General features: G+C 36.2%; 1 protein-coding gene across 9 annotated transcripts in view; it reads left to right on the top strand.

The window, feature by feature from the left end:
- Positions 1 to 17,862, top strand: part of PTPRM (protein tyrosine phosphatase receptor type M) — a 463,558-nt gene that overhangs the window by 286,146 nt on the left and 159,550 nt on the right. For 6 of the 9 annotated variants that reach the window (XM_084510811.1, XM_084510807.1, XM_084510806.1 and 3 more), the window contains exons 13-14: positions 856 to 892; positions 4,616 to 4,690. In XM_084510811.1, coding sequence (XP_084366937.1) covers positions 856 to 892; positions 4,616 to 4,690 — 112 coding nt within the window. The remainder of the gene's footprint in view (positions 1 to 855; positions 893 to 4,615; positions 4,691 to 17,862) is intronic. The other 3 variants (XM_084510812.1, XM_084510810.1, XM_084510813.1) reach the window with 1 other exon arrangement.

The following is a 17,862-nucleotide window of genomic DNA, read 5'->3' as shown; positions in this document are numbered from 1 at the left end:
GTTGATCAGCTTTTTTTTCTTTCCATTTTCTTTTTGTTTTCTTGCTTTAAAGAGAAGAGTATTGTGATTCCTTTCGTTAAGTTTAAGCCAAACTTGATTGTGGGTTTTAGCACATCTGTCTTGGCCTGTCCAACCCCATTACATTAGCTTATAACGTGTTCAGCTCCCATTTTCTCATTTGGTTGCCCTGACTGAATTAGATTTTTATTTTTTTTTACCCTTTCTGCAAACAGTAAAAGAAAAATAAGTAGATGGAACTGAAATGAAAAGTTTTTAAAAAGGCCTTCACAGATCATGTTTCATCAGGGTAATTCTTCCTGGAATTGTTTTTCATTTCCTGCACAGACCTACCCAGAGCCCTTCAGTTCTTGATAAGTTTTGGCTGTCTGTGCTGACAGCCTGGAAATGTTTTCTGCCAGAAACCATAATGGTCCCTCTTTCACAGTGCACTGACAGTGCAGAAATGTGAAACACCATTGATTATTTTTTCTTTCTAAAATTGTCTAGCACGATGATTAGAACTGTACTTATCTGTAAGAAAAAGAAAAATCTCCCAAGGTCATTAAGTTGCCAAAGGAAAAAGCTGAACGCTTGTCTGTGCTTTTGAGAATCTTTCGTGTATTTTCTACTTTCAGAGGAACGTTAACTGAAATGTTTATGTAACATCCTCAAGCAGTATTTGTCCATACTATGAAAGCACATTGAAGTTGCTTAATAACCAGTTAAATACGTAATGAGGAACATAAAATAAACACTTCCCTCACATTTTATCAATACTTTCAAGAACAGAATCATGGATGAATTTCTGTGCTTAGAAACACAAGATGTGACCTTTTTCCTCTTTATTTGACACAGGAAACCAAAATCGACTGCGTCAGGGTAGCCACAAAAGGTATGTTCATATTATGTCATGTATTCTATATTCTGGTCTGTTGACCTTTCCTTCACATGGTCTTTGCAAGCTTCCAGAAATGTTTCTATTGCTAAAAGGCATCACTAAACCTATCCCAGAATTTTAAAGGATTCATTTGCATCTCTAGCTGAGATCTAGGAAGTTTGTTTGTTTGTTTATTCTTAATAATAAATGTGTTGCTAGTTTTTAGTTGTTTACTTGAACATGTATTTTTTAAATATATTCTGTGGGTTTTTATATGATCTCACAATAAACAGTTTGGAAATTTTTATATATAACAGATTTGTAAAATTGCCAATTACGGCGTGCATACTAGCTGCATATTCATTAGTAGTGAAAATGTTTTTTCACCCCTTACTCATAAGCAATTATCTTATCTTTATTGCTTGATAAAAGAAAAATGGAGAAATCATGTTCTTCATTTTCATGGTACAGAACAGCTCTGTTTATTGGAATGTCAGCACATCATGCTACCATTTATGAGACAAGTTGGTATAATTGAGGCAGTGCCAGCTAGAAGGTTGATCCCCAAACAGGAAAGATAAACATATTGCTGATACATTCAACTCTGAAGACTAGGAACTTGTCTGTGATTATCTTTGTAGTCTCATCTTTTTAGCACCTCTAGCTGGTGCCAGCATCAAGGCATGAAAAAGAAGTGCTGGAATAATATGGTTGTGTGGAGATTGTAGCAGAGGAACAGGAAAGGAATTACTGCTGAGTAGGAACAGATAATGCTGCCATGCAGTTTGGGCACCTGGTAAGAGTATGACACCAAAAAAAAATCATTCCTGTGCCAGTATTGCTTTTGGGAAATCATGTGTGTCCCCTAGTGACTGTCCTTAATATAACTGGTTCCTCCATGATTCCCTTGACATGCAGACATAACGATTCTCCCACCTACACTGTATCTAAATATGATGGATGAGGATTTCTTTACTTAAAGTAATGGAAATGTTAGCATGAAGTTGCCCCTGTTGAATGGCTGGATCTTCCCCAATGTGACAATGCACTTTTTGTGTCTCTTGCTATTTTTTTCAAAAACGAGGAGTAGTTTCATTTCTAATTTACTAACTGACTGCTTATTAAAACATAGCCAGCTTTCAAATATCTTCACTAACCTAATAAAACATAAAAGCGATTAATTTCAGGTTAAAATGGAATCCTGTGTTGTTTTCTGGGAGTTTCAGTGTTACCAGGAATGGATTACATTACCTCACAAACTGTGATAAGTGATTAGGGAATGGGTTTTAGATTATTTGAAGATTTGTATTCCTAATCACTAATGGATGTTCAGCTATTTCAATTACTTGACTGGCTGAAAAGTCTTACTCTCTCATTTAAGAAGTGAGGGTAACTTCATGAATTGGAATAGCTTCCATAGCAACAAGGTAACACGTTTGGCAATGGAGATGTGAGAAACGCAGCTTTTATTTCAAACAAATCCCCGTACTTTTTTTCTCTGAAAGCCTGTTTCAGAATTTTTCATAATACCTTTTTGAAACCTGTAAAATAATGCAAGTGGTTGTTGTGAGAACGTTGAAGTCAGAAGTGTCCTCAAAGGCATTTATAGCTCCTGGTGCTAAACTTTCCGGGTGGGCTCCTGTAAAGCACTTATCATCATGCTTATAAACCAAATGTCTCTTATATTTTTAAAGTATATATATATATATGTTTAAATAAAATGTAGGCTGTGACATATTGTAATACAATATTAATCATACCTATTTGCACAGGGTTTTTTTCCCTGTGGATCCCACAGAGAAAAGCAGACTTCTGTCCCCTCTGTGGACTTACCACTCATGGAATAGAAAAAGTAGCAAAAATGCTTACTGGTCAGAAGTCACCACAGCTGTAGTGTCCCGTTCTCAGCCCCCTTCTGTCCACATTCACTCACCACCACCTTTTTAGAGATCATATAAAAATCCTGATTCCAATAATTGTGATTGTAATTTAGGATCAGAATATTGGGTTTTGTTTTCCTCCGGCTTCTGCTAAAGTCAGAGGGAACCTTTGCCACTGACTTTGTTTGGAGAAGCATCTGACAGCATATTCTGATGATGCAGAGCCTTGTGTTCTTAGTTTTCTATAGAGAAAGCCTTCTAGGACCTCTGTGAGTATTTGGTGTATATACAAATGTGGAGACTGCAGGGTTTCCACTCCCATTATTTTTGACAAGATAATTAAACAAACAAACAAACAAAAATCAGGAAGAGATTTTCATACCAGTGGTAATAAAGGTTGTCGTATTTTGCTTGAAATATGGCTTTCATATACCTACTCTTTCTTCAAGCTAAATGATTGTAAAATCTCAGCAGACAAAGTTGAAAACATTCCAAAACCCCTTCAAGTTTATTGCTATCAACTTTGTGGTGTTTTGTGATTTATATTAAGACTATATTTCCTGATCTGACTTACAACACTGTCTGGATAGAGACATCTTGGTTATCTCCTAGGATTTCAGTTCTCAAGAGGGAGACATTATTGTTCTAATTTTGCAATATTGGAAGGCTTTCATTAATTATGAGAGAGAAAAGGATATTATAATATTTTAAATCCAATAGCAACAGTACTCTAGCAGCTACTATCAACACTGCATTTCAGTGTTGCAGAGGGATATTTCAAAATATTATGCAGCAGCAGTTTTGAGTTTAATTGTCTGCAGATGGTAGATGATCTATTTTCCTCACTCGTTGCCACATTTCTAATAGCACCCAGGCTGTTCTATGTAAATTAGTGATCTTTCATATAATTTTCTCCTTAATTTTCCAATATTTTTCTTTGCATCATTCTCCAGCTGCATCATGTTGGATCTGACCTTTTAATTTTTTTTTATATTTCTTAATATATATGTATCATAGTGTGCTTAACCATTTAGAGACAACCATAGAACTGCTGGCAAACAAAGAAATCTAGTACTTTATCACTGTGAGCCATGCTAATAGTTATATGTACCAGTCAGGGATTGTTAGAGAAAATTCAGAATACTCGAGGCACACAGACAATTCGGGTTTTTCAGCTTTTTCTTGAATTAGTGGTAAAACATGAACACGTGTAAAACTTGGACCTCAAACAGTTGCATGCACACCTAACTCAAAGCATGATGACTGTCAGTGGTTCTTCTGTGTAAGATGAATGTTAAGTACATGGTTAGTGTGTGCATTTTCAGAATAAAGACCTAAACAGGTAGAACAGAAATGAATGAATCTAAGCTAGCTCAAGAACATCTTACATGAAAATTACCTTAACAAGAAATATAGGAAAAATACATGAGAAAATAAGGAAAAAAAAAAAAAAAAAAAAAAAAGAGAGAGAGAGAGAGAAATTATTAAAAATTACACAGAGAAGTTAAGATTAGAAAAATCTGAATAGGCAGTTAATTTTCACTTAGAAAGCCCAGTGCTGCAACTAGCAAAGCCAGACAGTTTCCAGTTTCCTCAAACATGTTATATGTAAATAATATGCTTTGAGTCCTCTTCCTGTAAGTCACATACAAAAGCTCATTAATTTGCAAAATAACCAAACTAACAGCAACTGAGGATGAAAAGGAACTTGTGGGTGTTTTTTTTTTTTCTTTTCCTTTTTTGTTTATAAGAAGTTCAGACAATAAACTATTGACCAAGATTCTTCTTGCTGGCCTAGCTTCAGTCTGGCTTTTTTTTCCCTCATGCATGCTGACCTGGAAATCTTCCTTTGCCTTAGCTGCGATAATCGTGACTCAGCTTACAACACCATACATTCGCATCGCCCCTGCTGCAGGCGACGACCAACTAACAGGTCAGATGTTCAAGTATAGACAAGTTATCATGCCCATTTTTGTCTCATTTTCCTTGGCTCCTTTTTCCTGATGATTTCTTCATTCTCTGCTCATAAATAGTTCTCTGTGTTAAAAAGTTTCTTTTTGTTTGGAATTTTTTTCTTCGGCTCAATTAAATAAAATTGTGTGCTTGGCACCAAGACATACACACACATCCCTGTATGTACAACTCCGCTGCATGTTTCCATTGTGTGTGTGATCTGTGGAATGTTCCTTCAAGCCTGATTTTGTGAAGAGATCTAGCCTTGCTCCATCCATAAATTCAATCACAGTTTGAATATAGACATATATCTGTGTGCCTGTTTATTTTTTTTCTATGTTATCAGATCAAGACACAAGAATATCTAAAGCATTTATTTTAGGTTCATGAGTTGCATGTGTAAGCTAGGATAAAGATATTGTATTAATTATTTTTTCTGCAGTGTGTTGGGAAGGCCATATTTTCTGGCAGCATTTCAATATGCATAAAATTAAAAAAAAAAAAAAAGTAAAACAGACTCCCTCATAATTATGTCATACATGCATTCTAAGCTTAAAGCAAAATAACCTGCAATGTAAGACATAAAAACGAACAAATCTGTAAGGTTTTTAAGTCTAATTGTCTAAGTAAACTTAGTACACAAGTGAGACAATTACTGTGGGCTCAGTGTGGCTTGAAGGCCAGTTCTGAATATATAAAAATCTTTATGAACCTGGGGAAATAATTCATTTTGTTGGCGAATAAACACACATGCAAAGCTTTTCTGGGATTTGCAAGCCTTTTTATTTTCAAACAGAAGCAAAGAGCACTAAAACAATCTCTAAGGTCTAAGGTGAGTTTAATGGAATATGTAGGAGGGGAAGTTAGACCTAGTCCATCAGCATTTAGCATATGATAAAATCATTGCCCTTTTCAAGAATACTGGCATAGTTACTTGGGGAGCATGTAAATATTGCTACTGGGGCATCTGAGGGACAAGACGAGTTCAGATCCTTAGTTATTTGGATACTGCAATAGTCAACAAGAGACAGGTAAATGATTTGGCCCAAGAAAAGAGGATTAGTGGCATGCTTACTGTAACTTAATGCTGTGAGATGGGTTATAATAACTAAGCTGAGTGATACATAATGCCCAAGTTGCTATGTCAATCAGGACAAAATTGTTGCATGTTTAATAATAATATGTAATAACACGTGAACTACCAGAATGAGATATGTTGATTATGGTAGGAGGTACTAGCCTGTTCTTGTTGGTGCTCTGTCAGAAGCTCTGTCCACGTACATATTTATAGCTCATTTTTTTCACTTGCAAAGACAAGTAGAGCTTTGAAGAGGCAAATAGCATCCCTTATGTATCCTTGAACTTCAGCAAGTTTTGTTCATCACAGGATTAAAATAAGCTTATAGGTTTTTACATATGGAGGATTAAATATTTTTCTTCTCTATCTTCTTCCCTTTTTTCTTTTTTTCTTCTTTTTTTTTTTTTTTTTAATGCAAAATTGAGTATCAACAGGGACCCCCAGAAACAGACCTGTTCCACAAGAGGAGATTGTCTATGGTAGTTAAAAAATGAGAGAACGGATGTAACAGCTAGCATAGAACATCTAGCAAAGTATTTGCTTTGTCACTGGTGGTTCATAGCATTGGCAGTTTGGTTGTCTGTCAGGTCTGTGACTTCTTTATTTTTAAATAAATGTATTTTAAAATAAATGTATCTATTATACCAGAGACTAATTTTGTATAGTGAAAGATAAAGTATCAAACAATAGCAGCAAAGAGCATTCAGAGCTGTCTGTGAAATGTATTTAAAAGACCATGTGATGAAAAGGGAAGCTTCATCCTCCTCGGTTTCTGTAACTTTAATAGGGAGTGAAGAAACCTTTCACCCAGCACATGTGGTTGTTCCCATGACAATTCATGCTTTTCTACAGAGACATACCAGGCAGGGACCCCTCATTCAGACTTTCCGAGTTAAGGATAGTAATGGTATCTGCAATGTGCTGGAGGAACCCAAAGATTTTCTTAAAGGAGATTCACACATGCTGGAGAGGGAACAGGGAATGATGCACATCCTCCCAACATGTTTCTCCTACAGACTCCCAGACTGTGGAAAGGATCTATGTGTAAAATGACTTCTTTATGTGGAAATCATAGGACTATTGCCAACTGCAGTTACTACAAGGCTTACAGCTGTAACTGTTAAATAACATTACAGAGCATTTTCTGTTTAATGCCTTTTCCTCGCCTCTTCACCCAGCACCAAAGTTTGGGATCAAGAAATTGCTTTTGTCTTTTAGCATTTGAGGAGATATGTAATTGGTGGTGGAGAGGGCAGGAGAGGGATTTTCTTTCTTTTTTTTTCTCTTTTTTCTGGTGGGAAGTTGATGTTTCTTGCATAATGAAAATTTAAAATCTTGGCTGCATTCCTGAATATTGTTACTGTTTTTGAAAGATCTCCCTTTTCAGAAAATCATGGTAATACAGCTTAGCTTTCAAGCCAACTCACATGCACTTCCTCCGTCATCTACTTACCCTGGCCCTTACTGATGCAATTTATAAACAATGCATTATTAGTTCCAATTTGTCCTTCCTTTCTCCCTCCTTTACATATCAAAGTAAGATGACTTCCAGCTACAGGATCACCTGCTATTTGTCCTAAATATCTTGACAGCATCTCCTTGATTCAGTACTCCGTTGGAGGCTGTAGCAAGGGGAAGCTTTTAGCATCTGTTGGCCAAAAGAAAAGACTATGAAGACTACAGGAAGCATAACAGGCCTTGCAATACAGTCTCCAAGTTTAAATAAACAAACACAATTTTACTCTATGGTTAAAAGTATTTAGAGGATTAACAAAGAAGTTGTCACTTATAAGAGACCGTATGATCTTGACTTTAAAATTGAATCATAAATCTATGGTTCTGAGAAAGCTGAAAGCATCTGCATTTTGCTTCACTATTTTCTAAGAGACATTTCATGTAATAGTTTTAAATTGTCCATATTTGGTATTCACTTGGCCCTCATCTATTTTGTTCTGTCTGCATTCTGATAAAATAGCATGCTTGGAATTGTGATTAGGATGTTCATTCTTTCAGGCATTTTCTTAATTGTTGAAATATGTCTGAACTACTTATATTTAAATTAAAGTATTTCCATTTGTGATTTACTGGAGCAGCCACCACTTTGCTAGATATTATTAAGACTGATTTCCATAGAACGCCCTTTTTACTACCCATTGTTAATTACACATGCAGCTGGAAGCGGGAGCTCTGTGCTATACAGTCTTCATAGATAAAATTCTTGGTACAAATCAGATACAAAATATGTCAGAAATTTTGTAGAATGACCAATACTTCAGAATTTTAAAGATTTTTTTAAATGATACCGACAATCTTAAAGCTTATATGAATTTTACCCTGCATACCTTAAAGTCTAAATGAGCAGCATTTTTTATAACCATGTTAAAAGCAGTCATAAAATAATTCTAATTGGTTTCTCCTCCTTTACAAAGTTAGCTGCATAATAAAATACACAGATTTCTTCAGATATGAATTCAATATGTGAGATGTATTGCTGTAGTCTGGGTCAGATTTTGTTATCAGCCATTCCAGTGTAAAATTGAAAAACATCAACTGAAATCATTGATTGATTAAATTTCAGCCTCATTTTTTTTCCCTCCAGATTTATTACTCTGTGTCTCATCATAAGTGAAAACAGTTTGTTTATTAACACAAAAACAACATCATGTATTTGAGAAGGACCATTTTTCCATTTATCTAGTTTGTTGGATAGAACTGGGTTAATTACTTGATCGGTATTTGTGGCTTCTCCTTTACAATGTAATTTGAGGTATAGCAGCATGGGCATGGGCTGGACAGACATTCACATTCATTTTTCTCCATCCTGAACCATGTAGCCCTGACTTAGATGTATTTGGACATATGGAAACTGGAAGTGCTGCTGTGGGTAATTGAGAATCCAAGATTTCCTAGCTGACACTGCAGTGCTGTTTGTAATAACAAAGCTACGTGTAGACATTTCTTCAGACTGAATACACAGTTTTAGGACCTTATTCTTCTCTTGATACTTCTGATCATAATTTATATCAGTGGGAGTTGTGCATTGTTATTGAAGGGAGAGCAAACACCAGTATGGTGTAATGCCAAAGCCATATTACAATGCCATTGCATGGCTGAGTGACAAGGAAAGCAAGGAGATATGGATCCGACTCTTCAAAGTGAAACTCCAGGCCTGTTATTACCTTGTAGCCCCAGCGTTTGTTGTACCAGTTGTTCAAGGATCCTGATCCTCCTGCTCAGCTGGGCAGAATGTAAAGCAAGAGGAAATCTTCCCACTTTCTGCAGCAATGGCTGAATGCATTTCAATGTGCCAGAGTGTCACTTGTGATTTATTGCCCATTTTTGTTCTTTTATGTGTTATATTTGTCATTTTTGCAATGACAGTTTCATCTATAAAACAGTATAGTTACAAGAAAATGTTAAGAGGATACAGCAGTGGCATGGGAGCTAGTGTTTCCTTCTCTCCCTTTTTTTTTTTTTTTTTTTTTTTTTTTTTTCCCCTAGTACATTACAGAGTCAAATGTCAGGTTTTCTGTTTTTAAGACAGTGCAGCCAAAGCAGCTCAGATTTTAAATGTAAGTACATTTTCCATAGAGCAGATGAGGAAGAGCTGAAGTTAAACAGTTACACAGAGGGTCTAAAAATAATTCTGATAACTATTCACAAATGCTGAAACAACATATAATACAGTCCCTTTCCAGCTGCAGACAGTAGAGAGCCTGAGCTGATTAGAAGTCAGTTACTGATGTGATTCTATTAGTGGTATTAAGTACTCCTGTTCATATTTTGCAGTAATAAGGATTCCTACAAGGTTTTCTGAAAATTAGCTGACAGCCTTAGTTTCGAATGTGTTCGAATCATTACAGAAAAAAACAAGGGCTCTAATTGAGGATTCAGGTCCTCCTCCCAATCAGCTCTGGTTGCTCCGAACAGGTTGGACTGGGGATGGTGGGATCTTTGCAGCTCTCCTGTGTTAATAGGAGAGCAGAGAAGATAAATTGCAGAGGGCCAGGGCAGCAGCTCTGCTCAGGCCATTGATGCTAATGGTTGGCAAAGGAGGTATGAATTAATCAGCTTCCCTGGCACCGCATGGTCAGAGCCAATGGTGTTACAAAGATGGGATGGGAACAGCTGGAGAGGATTCCTTGACCTAGAAGGAAGTATTAATCACTTGTTATCCTTTAGAAAGGACTAAATAGCCTAGTTACTTTCTGCACTGTAAAGACTGGAGTTTGTCTTTTATTCAGAAGAATTAAAAAGTTGAGTGCCACTGAGTTAATAGTCATTGTAGTACCTGTGTTACATCCCTCAGGTACACAACTAACTGATTAGGAAATGTGAGTGTCCCAATCCACAGCTGAAAGAACACAATGACACGTGTCCGTATCAAGCATCTCTTTAGTGAAGAGATTGATGCAAAATTTAATTTCAGACACTGAAGACAAGTCAGTTCAATTCATCCTAACTCAAAAAATAATCTATTTGCTCAGCAATGTGTGATCGTCATATGAGAATATCTTTGAGGCTGTCTGAAGTTGGATGGGGTAAAACCCAATCATAGAAGTAATAATATGAATAAACTGACAATGATAAACTCTTAAGAAATGTAAGAAATTTCTGCCATCTCTGCAGTACCAGTCAGTATCGTATCTAATCCAAAATAGTTCAACGTCAGCAATCGGCAGAGAAGAAGGAAATACAAAACAAAACAAAAATATTAGTAATTTAGAACATGCTTGTATGCAGTGTGGTGTGCTATTACATTTCTGTATAAAGAAATGATGCCTCTGATTTTTGCATTCAAAGCAGAACATGTTTTGCATGTACCACAATGAAAAATTAAGGAGAGACAAGGGAAGAGAGAGAAACTCAGAGATATAATTAGTAACTGAAAAAACCTGTGAATTTCAATGTTTCCCATCTGTAGTTATTGACTGTATTCATAAAATGCTAGGCAATTAGAATTTTAATTTGAAAGAAAATGTGGGACCTGTTTGGGGTAAAATAACCTGTAGTTCTCGGGTACTGCAAATCTGGTGTTGGTATCTCTGGAGAGTTATCAAACATGTAATGCAGTATTACATGGATTATATCCATGTTAATGTACAGACTAACATTACAGTATATTATGATCAGAGTAGTGTTCAAGGTGGAGAGTAATACTGAAAGCTTTAATCAAAAGACAGAATATACTACGTTGGGCAAAATAACATTTCAGCAATTCACTCACTTTTAAGATTCCTTGAAATAACTGAAATTTCAGTAAATGCCTAAGCTGCATTTGTCTGCTTAGAGTAATATCTCAACACTGCAAGCCATGACTATAGTTACTGTTGGGATTTCAAGTTACTTTTCCAGACTTTATATTGAAAATGTCCTTTTCTGCAGTAATGAGAATTTGACTGCAAGAGCAAATGATTTTAGAGATGTGTGAGAGGCATTCTAATATATTTATGCACTTTCAAGCCTTTATTTTTCAAAAACTTTGAAATTTAATGTCCTTCTGCTCATCTGATTTTCTGTTATTGCTGACCACTGGGAAGTTTTTGTATAAATAGAAAACACCTGTACAAATTAAAGCTGAGTCATAGTTTTGCAGAAAAATGGATGGGAGTTGCTGTCTCACGTGGTTTTAAGGTGAGATCAGGAGAAATACAGTAGTTTTAGGTTCTGTTTCATCTTTTGAGTTCACATCAGAAACACAAACAGAGGGGAAACAGGAAAAAATGTTAATCGTTGTTGGTCAGAACCAAACATTAAACCTTTTTGAAGCAAAACACGTTTTCCAGTGTGCTGCTATTGAATTAGGCAGCTTATGTGTATAACTGTGTTGATAATTAAAAGTGATATGGGAAGGACTGAAGAGAAAAAATGACTATTTAAGGCATTCTTAATCAAATATGACAGTTGGACATTTTTCTGTAACTCCTAAACCCTACAGGAAATACATGAAAAATGAAATGTAAATCAGTGACAAGCATTCATACAAGGCCTAGTCTATTCTTGTCCATGAACTAGGATCTTGTTTTGTCTAACACTGCTTCAGTTTGGACAGCTTTTTATTGGCAATACTGTAAATGCTTTTCAAATCTGAACAGAAATTATACTGTATTGGTACAAAGACAGGTTTAGAACTCCATGGAATTATTTCTCCTTTCTTATTCTGATTCTCCTTTCCCATTCCTCTAACCTACCTTCCTGTCCTCCAGAAAAGTGGTGAATCTGGAATTTTTTTTATTATTATTTTTTTTCTTTTGTCCTGCTTCTTATAAATGTATAGCAAATATATTTTTACATTGCATGTATGTATTTTTGCCACACATGCATCATCACATATATAATTTCATATATCTTTAAGTAGAATGAGCAATGTTATGATTTCCTCCAAGAAAACAGGTAGGTTGTGAATAACAATAAGTAAATTCTGTTACTGAAGGATTTCTGAAGAGCACTTCATTAAAGAGTAAGCAGATAGTAAAGACGTCTAGTTTCTTCTTTACATAGTAGTCGGATAGATCTTTTCAGGTCAGGAGGATTTACCTTTTTTATTATTTTTTTTCCAGTGACAGACAGGGTCTGTCTTTGAAATATGTTGCCGTGACCCCTCCCTTTGTTGACATACAGATAGATCTGTGATGTACACCATTGTGGCTGCTTCTTTGGCCACGGAATATGAGTACTTACAAAAATGTAACCAGATTATTTTCCAAGTGAAATACGGGCAGGGGAGTAGGGCTGGGGAGTGCTCTTTAGGGATATTTTTAAGTTTAAGGTTGCAAAGAACACTTCTAGTTTTTCCTTAGAAAATTACTTTGTTCCAAGAACAAGATACACCATGTCTGTATCTTCTGTATTGATTATTAATTTCTGGGTGTGGTGTTGCTGTTGAGTGTGCCTTAAACAGCTCTTAATGATCTCAGTGCTATTCAGGTGCGAGGAGTTTGAACTTCTTTCTTCCATTTTGAGTGAGAGCTTCCAACAGTTAGGATGACCAGCAGAGAGGAAGTTTTTTATGAATTTTAATTACTTACATTTTCTGTGATTAAGAAAAAAGGGGAAAAAGAGCTAGTAGCGAGTTTTGTTTTGTCTGGTTTCCTGAAGAAAATAAGCTGTTTATAAAGGCTTGCTTACTTGTTTTCTTGCAAGTCCTTTTTTAAAAAACACAGACTCGGGAAAAATCCACCATAAGAAACCTAGGTTAAAATCCCATTAAAAAAAATACTGTGGTGAGACCAAAAGACGTGTATCAAGCTAGGAGCTTTACTTGTTTTAGGCATGTTTTGTAAAGAATGTTATTATTCCTGACAACCAGAAACACAGATGTTTTTTTTTTTAAAAAAAAAAAAGTCTTTTTGCTCACATGCACCAACATGAATCATCCACCAGTGAGAAATACTGTTCATTCGATAGTCAGTTAAATGAGTCATATTCATCAGTGAAGTAGTTCTTTGCATTTCTTTTCATGCAATTCTTTGTTGCTCATATTTACATTTCTGTAAAGAATATCACAAACAAAATTAATAATTCATAATTATTGTTACATAGTGGAGCCTTATTTTGATAGTCCCTTCTGTGCATAGATCTTTTAACAAGACAGATTTTTCCCGCATTTAAAAAACACCAAATAAACAATACACCAAATCAGCATGGTTGTCTCATGGAAGTACAGAAATCTTTTTAAGGAAAGAAGATCTCTGCACAGCAATATGTATTGTACTGATGATCATAAATTACAGATAAGATACTCTCCTGCTAAATTATGAGTGCTGTTTTCCCTGTTTCTCAGACATTCAGGAAAATAGATATAGTGAGAGCTAACACATCATAGCAAGGAGAACCAGGATACATCAATTTCAACGCTTAAATGGCTTCAGCGTTCAGCAAGACAGAAAGAAACCATAATCCCTGCCCCATGGAAAAAGCAGTTTATATATAAGCATTTCCAAAAGAAGCCAGGAAAATAAAGGGAAAATACTGTAAAAAGAGAAGTGAAGCAGACCTTACTTGAGGCATTTACGAAACTAATATGTTTGAGGCATAGAGTAGAAAGAGAAACATGAAAAAAAATATATGATCAAAACCACCTTCTGTCACAAATTATACCCTGCCCAACAACACCTCATAACTTCCACCATATGGACAAAGAAGCAATACGGTTTCAAAGGAGAAGTAGGGCCACTGATTGGAAAGCTAACAATGACGAAGGGGAGGGAGAACTTCCCCCTTAGCTGGAGTTCTACCAGGAGCAATAAAACAAAGACTTTCGTTAGCAGAATACATGCTGGCTAGCAGATGAGGACTGAATGCCAGTCACTTACAGTATAACTACTCTAGCCAGGGTGGTAATTCATTTCATCTAGAAATGTGTATGTGTTTTGGGTCTTCTCCAAGACAGTCACAAATGCTGGCATCCGGAATGAACTTGAAGCTCAAATCAAAAGCATGTTATGCTGGCTTATCTTTCCATAGCACTGGTAATGCTGCTGTAGACTTAAAAATCAGGACACAGTTGTCTGCAGTCATGGACGTGGGAGGGTAGAAACGCTGAGGAAATTCTTCTGGAGAACACTGGACATTTCCCACAACTGTACCATGTCAGGTGTATTTTGCAGCCTGTGATAGAGAATAGGAACTAATGTTGATCATTTCACATTTATAAATGTTTATAAGAAGGACCTGTGTCTCTGGAGCACCCTTTTTCATACCAGTAGCACAGACATATTTGTGTACTTTATTGTTTTGTCATATATCATTGTATCCCAGCCCTTTACTCTTGGCGTCTCCTTGTCTGCTTTCTCTGCCTTTATGTTTATGAACCGTTATGTTCCTTCATTTCTTAGAAACCCCTAACCAATATAATCCTAAAAAATGTTATTCTGTCTCTCAGATCATCTTAAAGATCTGTTTCTACTGTTACATTTACTGGAAATGATGAGTGATGCTAGCTAAGTAGCAGAAAGGATCAAAGGGTTTATTTATTACATTTTCTTATGACTATTTGCCTCCCTCTCCCACCTGTAATCGCTACAGCTGCATATTACAGCCTCTGTCAGCTAGATAGTATGTTTTTGGTGGCAAAGATTGCTTAGCTGTGTGCTTGCACTGTTCTTAATACAGTCAGGCTCCCGGTTTGATACAGAGCTTCTAGGCCCTACTATCATCCAAATAATAGAGAGCAATAAGGATATTAACCGTTGCAATCACTCCTGTAATTTTTGTCAACCATGGATAGTGTGGGCAGAGTCTTTAAAGCCAAGTTCTCTGATCTTTTCAGTCTCTCACTTTGTGCAAAGGACCACGGGACACTTGTGATGGTTGTTCCAAGGAAGCATCGCGCTTCTGTGACTACATTCTACCTTGGAGCATTTTGCATGACTTCAGCCACCTAATCACAGTGTATCTGGGTATACACAGGGGTATAATGTTTCATTTCCTGACCCACTCTGTGAAATAATTTAGAAGTAGGTGCTGAGATGTGATAAGAGTTGAATTGCACTGCCTGCATAATAATTTGATTGCATGCCTCAAAAGAATCTGAAGTCCTGTAGGTGTGATCATTTACTTTGGTCTAGAGAGAAGCAGTGGGGCACATAACAGTTTCTGTGTAGTAGAGATCGATAGATACCAAAACAAATAGGCTGCTTACCAAGAAAACAAGCTAGCCTTCAATTTCAGTGGAGACTGGGACAATCTGGCCTAACTCTATGCTTACTTTAAAGCCTTTTAAAGTTACCCATTACATCAGTCACTGGGAAACCTATAAATGAAATTCGGATGGAAAGGCTCGCAAGAGACTTATCAAGCAACTACCTTCTGAGAGCTTAAAGCTCCAGAAAGGAAATAAAAAGGGCAGTGACTGTGGTCAGCCTTGAGTGGGAGAAATGAAACGAGACCAATCTAGTTAATTAAAGGAAGGGGTTATTTGTTGCTCAAATAGGAGGGTATATGTCTGGATTTTTTAAGAATCACTTTAGACAAAACAATCTGTATCTCGTTTTGGTAGTGACTACTTTTATCTTATTCCTTTGTTTGTAAACATAGCTAGCAGCTCCTAGACTATTGAGCCAGGGTTATTTTAATGGTAATTCTTTTCTATACAATGGCCAGTCAGTTGGTCATCTCTAAATACAGTTTTTGGAAGGAACTAATAAACATTGAAAAACAAGTCCAAACTTTGTTAATATACAAAGAGAGAAAGAAAGGTTTTGTTCAGTTTGGTAGAGCTCTGTTTCTGTTACAGAAGAAAATTTTCATTGATTTTGAAAAATAAAGCTTACATGTAAGTTAAAAGAATTATATTTTGCTTTGCTATTTCAGTCAGTGAGTAGTTTTAGCTTCCATTCTAATGAATAATGGTTTTGCTCAAAGTTTTCTCTCCCTGAACTACCTACAGAGACTATTGTTTGTGAAGTTTTGGATTTGATTAATAACATGGCACTCATGCCTTCCGAGCAAAAAAATAAATAGAAGTTTTCCACCGAAGGAAGTGGCAGAGCCATTTCCCCAAAAGCACAAATTATTCCTATAATACTAATACCAGACCTGTGTACCATAAGTAAGAACTCGAAATTTTTAAAAGAGAAAGATTTATTTTTTTTTTACCAAGTGTTTTAGCACATGGTACAGAAGTAGAAATTTCACTGCATGTAGAAATTCACAATTCACTATACAGCAGATACTAAATATTAATAGCTAGAACATAATTCACTTCTCAGTCCAAAGAGGAGGTAGGATGCCAAAATGTGGCTTAGCAGTCACTAAACTTCAGAAAAGGAGAGTTCAATATGAAGAAAAAAGCTAGTAGAATAGGTCTGAATATCAAAAATAAGTGAAATAAAATATTTAGGTGTTTTGTGATACTACTTAAAAATGTAATCATTGCAAGGTACTGAACAAAAGGGGACCCATGAGAGAAAGTCATAAATCAGGCCAGTTGAAGAAATTTTTTTTCCAAGTTAAGGAAAAATTCACGTTTTAAATGCTACTGTAGGGTAGACCACAAAGAATGAGGAATAAATAAGGAAAAAGAAAATTGGAAAGTCTGAGATTAACTAAGGGTAAATATCTAAGGGTATGGAACCAAGCAGTGTTACTGTCTTTCAGTTAATTCACTGCAGGAAGCCTGAGGAAATACTTTACTGGGTTTTGTAGCATCTTGGGGTTTGTCTATAAGTGTATCTCTGTTTTTCACTTCTGGCAGGAAGCACTCTAGTTTGTTCTCATCAAGTAAGGACTTTCCGAAGTCAGCACCTTAATCCTTTTTAAACTGTCAAGAAACATTTCCTCGTCCTTTCATTTCCTAAGCAGCTCCCTTGAGTTGTCCTGCACTCACTGCTTTTTACTGACCTATTGCCTCTCCAGAGGGGGACCACAGTATATGTGTCACTTTGTCCTGATTCTTCTGACTCTGTTAGCCCAGACAGGCTCAGTGAGGAAACAAGTGAGGTGACTGTGCAAGGTTTAAAGTCAGGCTGCTGTGGACCCGGGTAGAACCAGAAGGTTAAAAGTCAAGCAAACAAAAACCAGTAAGTCGTTAGGTCCAGTGTTGTGAGGAAAATGCAGTGGGCTCAACTCAGCTGTTGGCAACAATATGCATTCTGTCATTAAAAACATACACTCTGCAGGAGATACAGGAGTCCAGTGGTCTTGTAGGTATATATATTAAATGCTGTAGTGTGATCAAGGAATTTAAAAATGGCTTTATCAGACAAATTGGTTGAAACAACAGTAATAAATAGAATAAAATGCCAAGACTATAATATCACGGTACAACAGAGTACAGTTAATGCTAATGCTGTAAAGAAAGATTACATTTCACTAAGCTTTTTTTAGACTGTCAGTACAGTAAAGAAAAAACACGACAATTTTTTAAACTTGCAACAGTCATTTTCCAAATCTCTCTTGAAACCTTACAAACAAAACTAAAAGCATGAATTGCCATTGCAGTTTATCAAGTGGCAAAAGGAATTTCAGAACTCCTGGCTGCTTGGATCCCCTTACACAGTTTGCCTTTCTCTCCATAGTGCCAATGCAATTGCTTGTGTGGATACAAGTTTAAAGCCAATTAAGTAATTCTG

Source organism: Aythya ferina, assembly GCF_964211825.1.
Source record: "Aythya ferina genome assembly, chromosome: 2".
NCBI classification, from domain to species: domain Eukaryota; kingdom Metazoa; phylum Chordata; class Aves; order Anseriformes; family Anatidae; genus Aythya; species Aythya ferina.
This window is presented reverse-complemented; position numbering and strand designations above follow the sequence as displayed.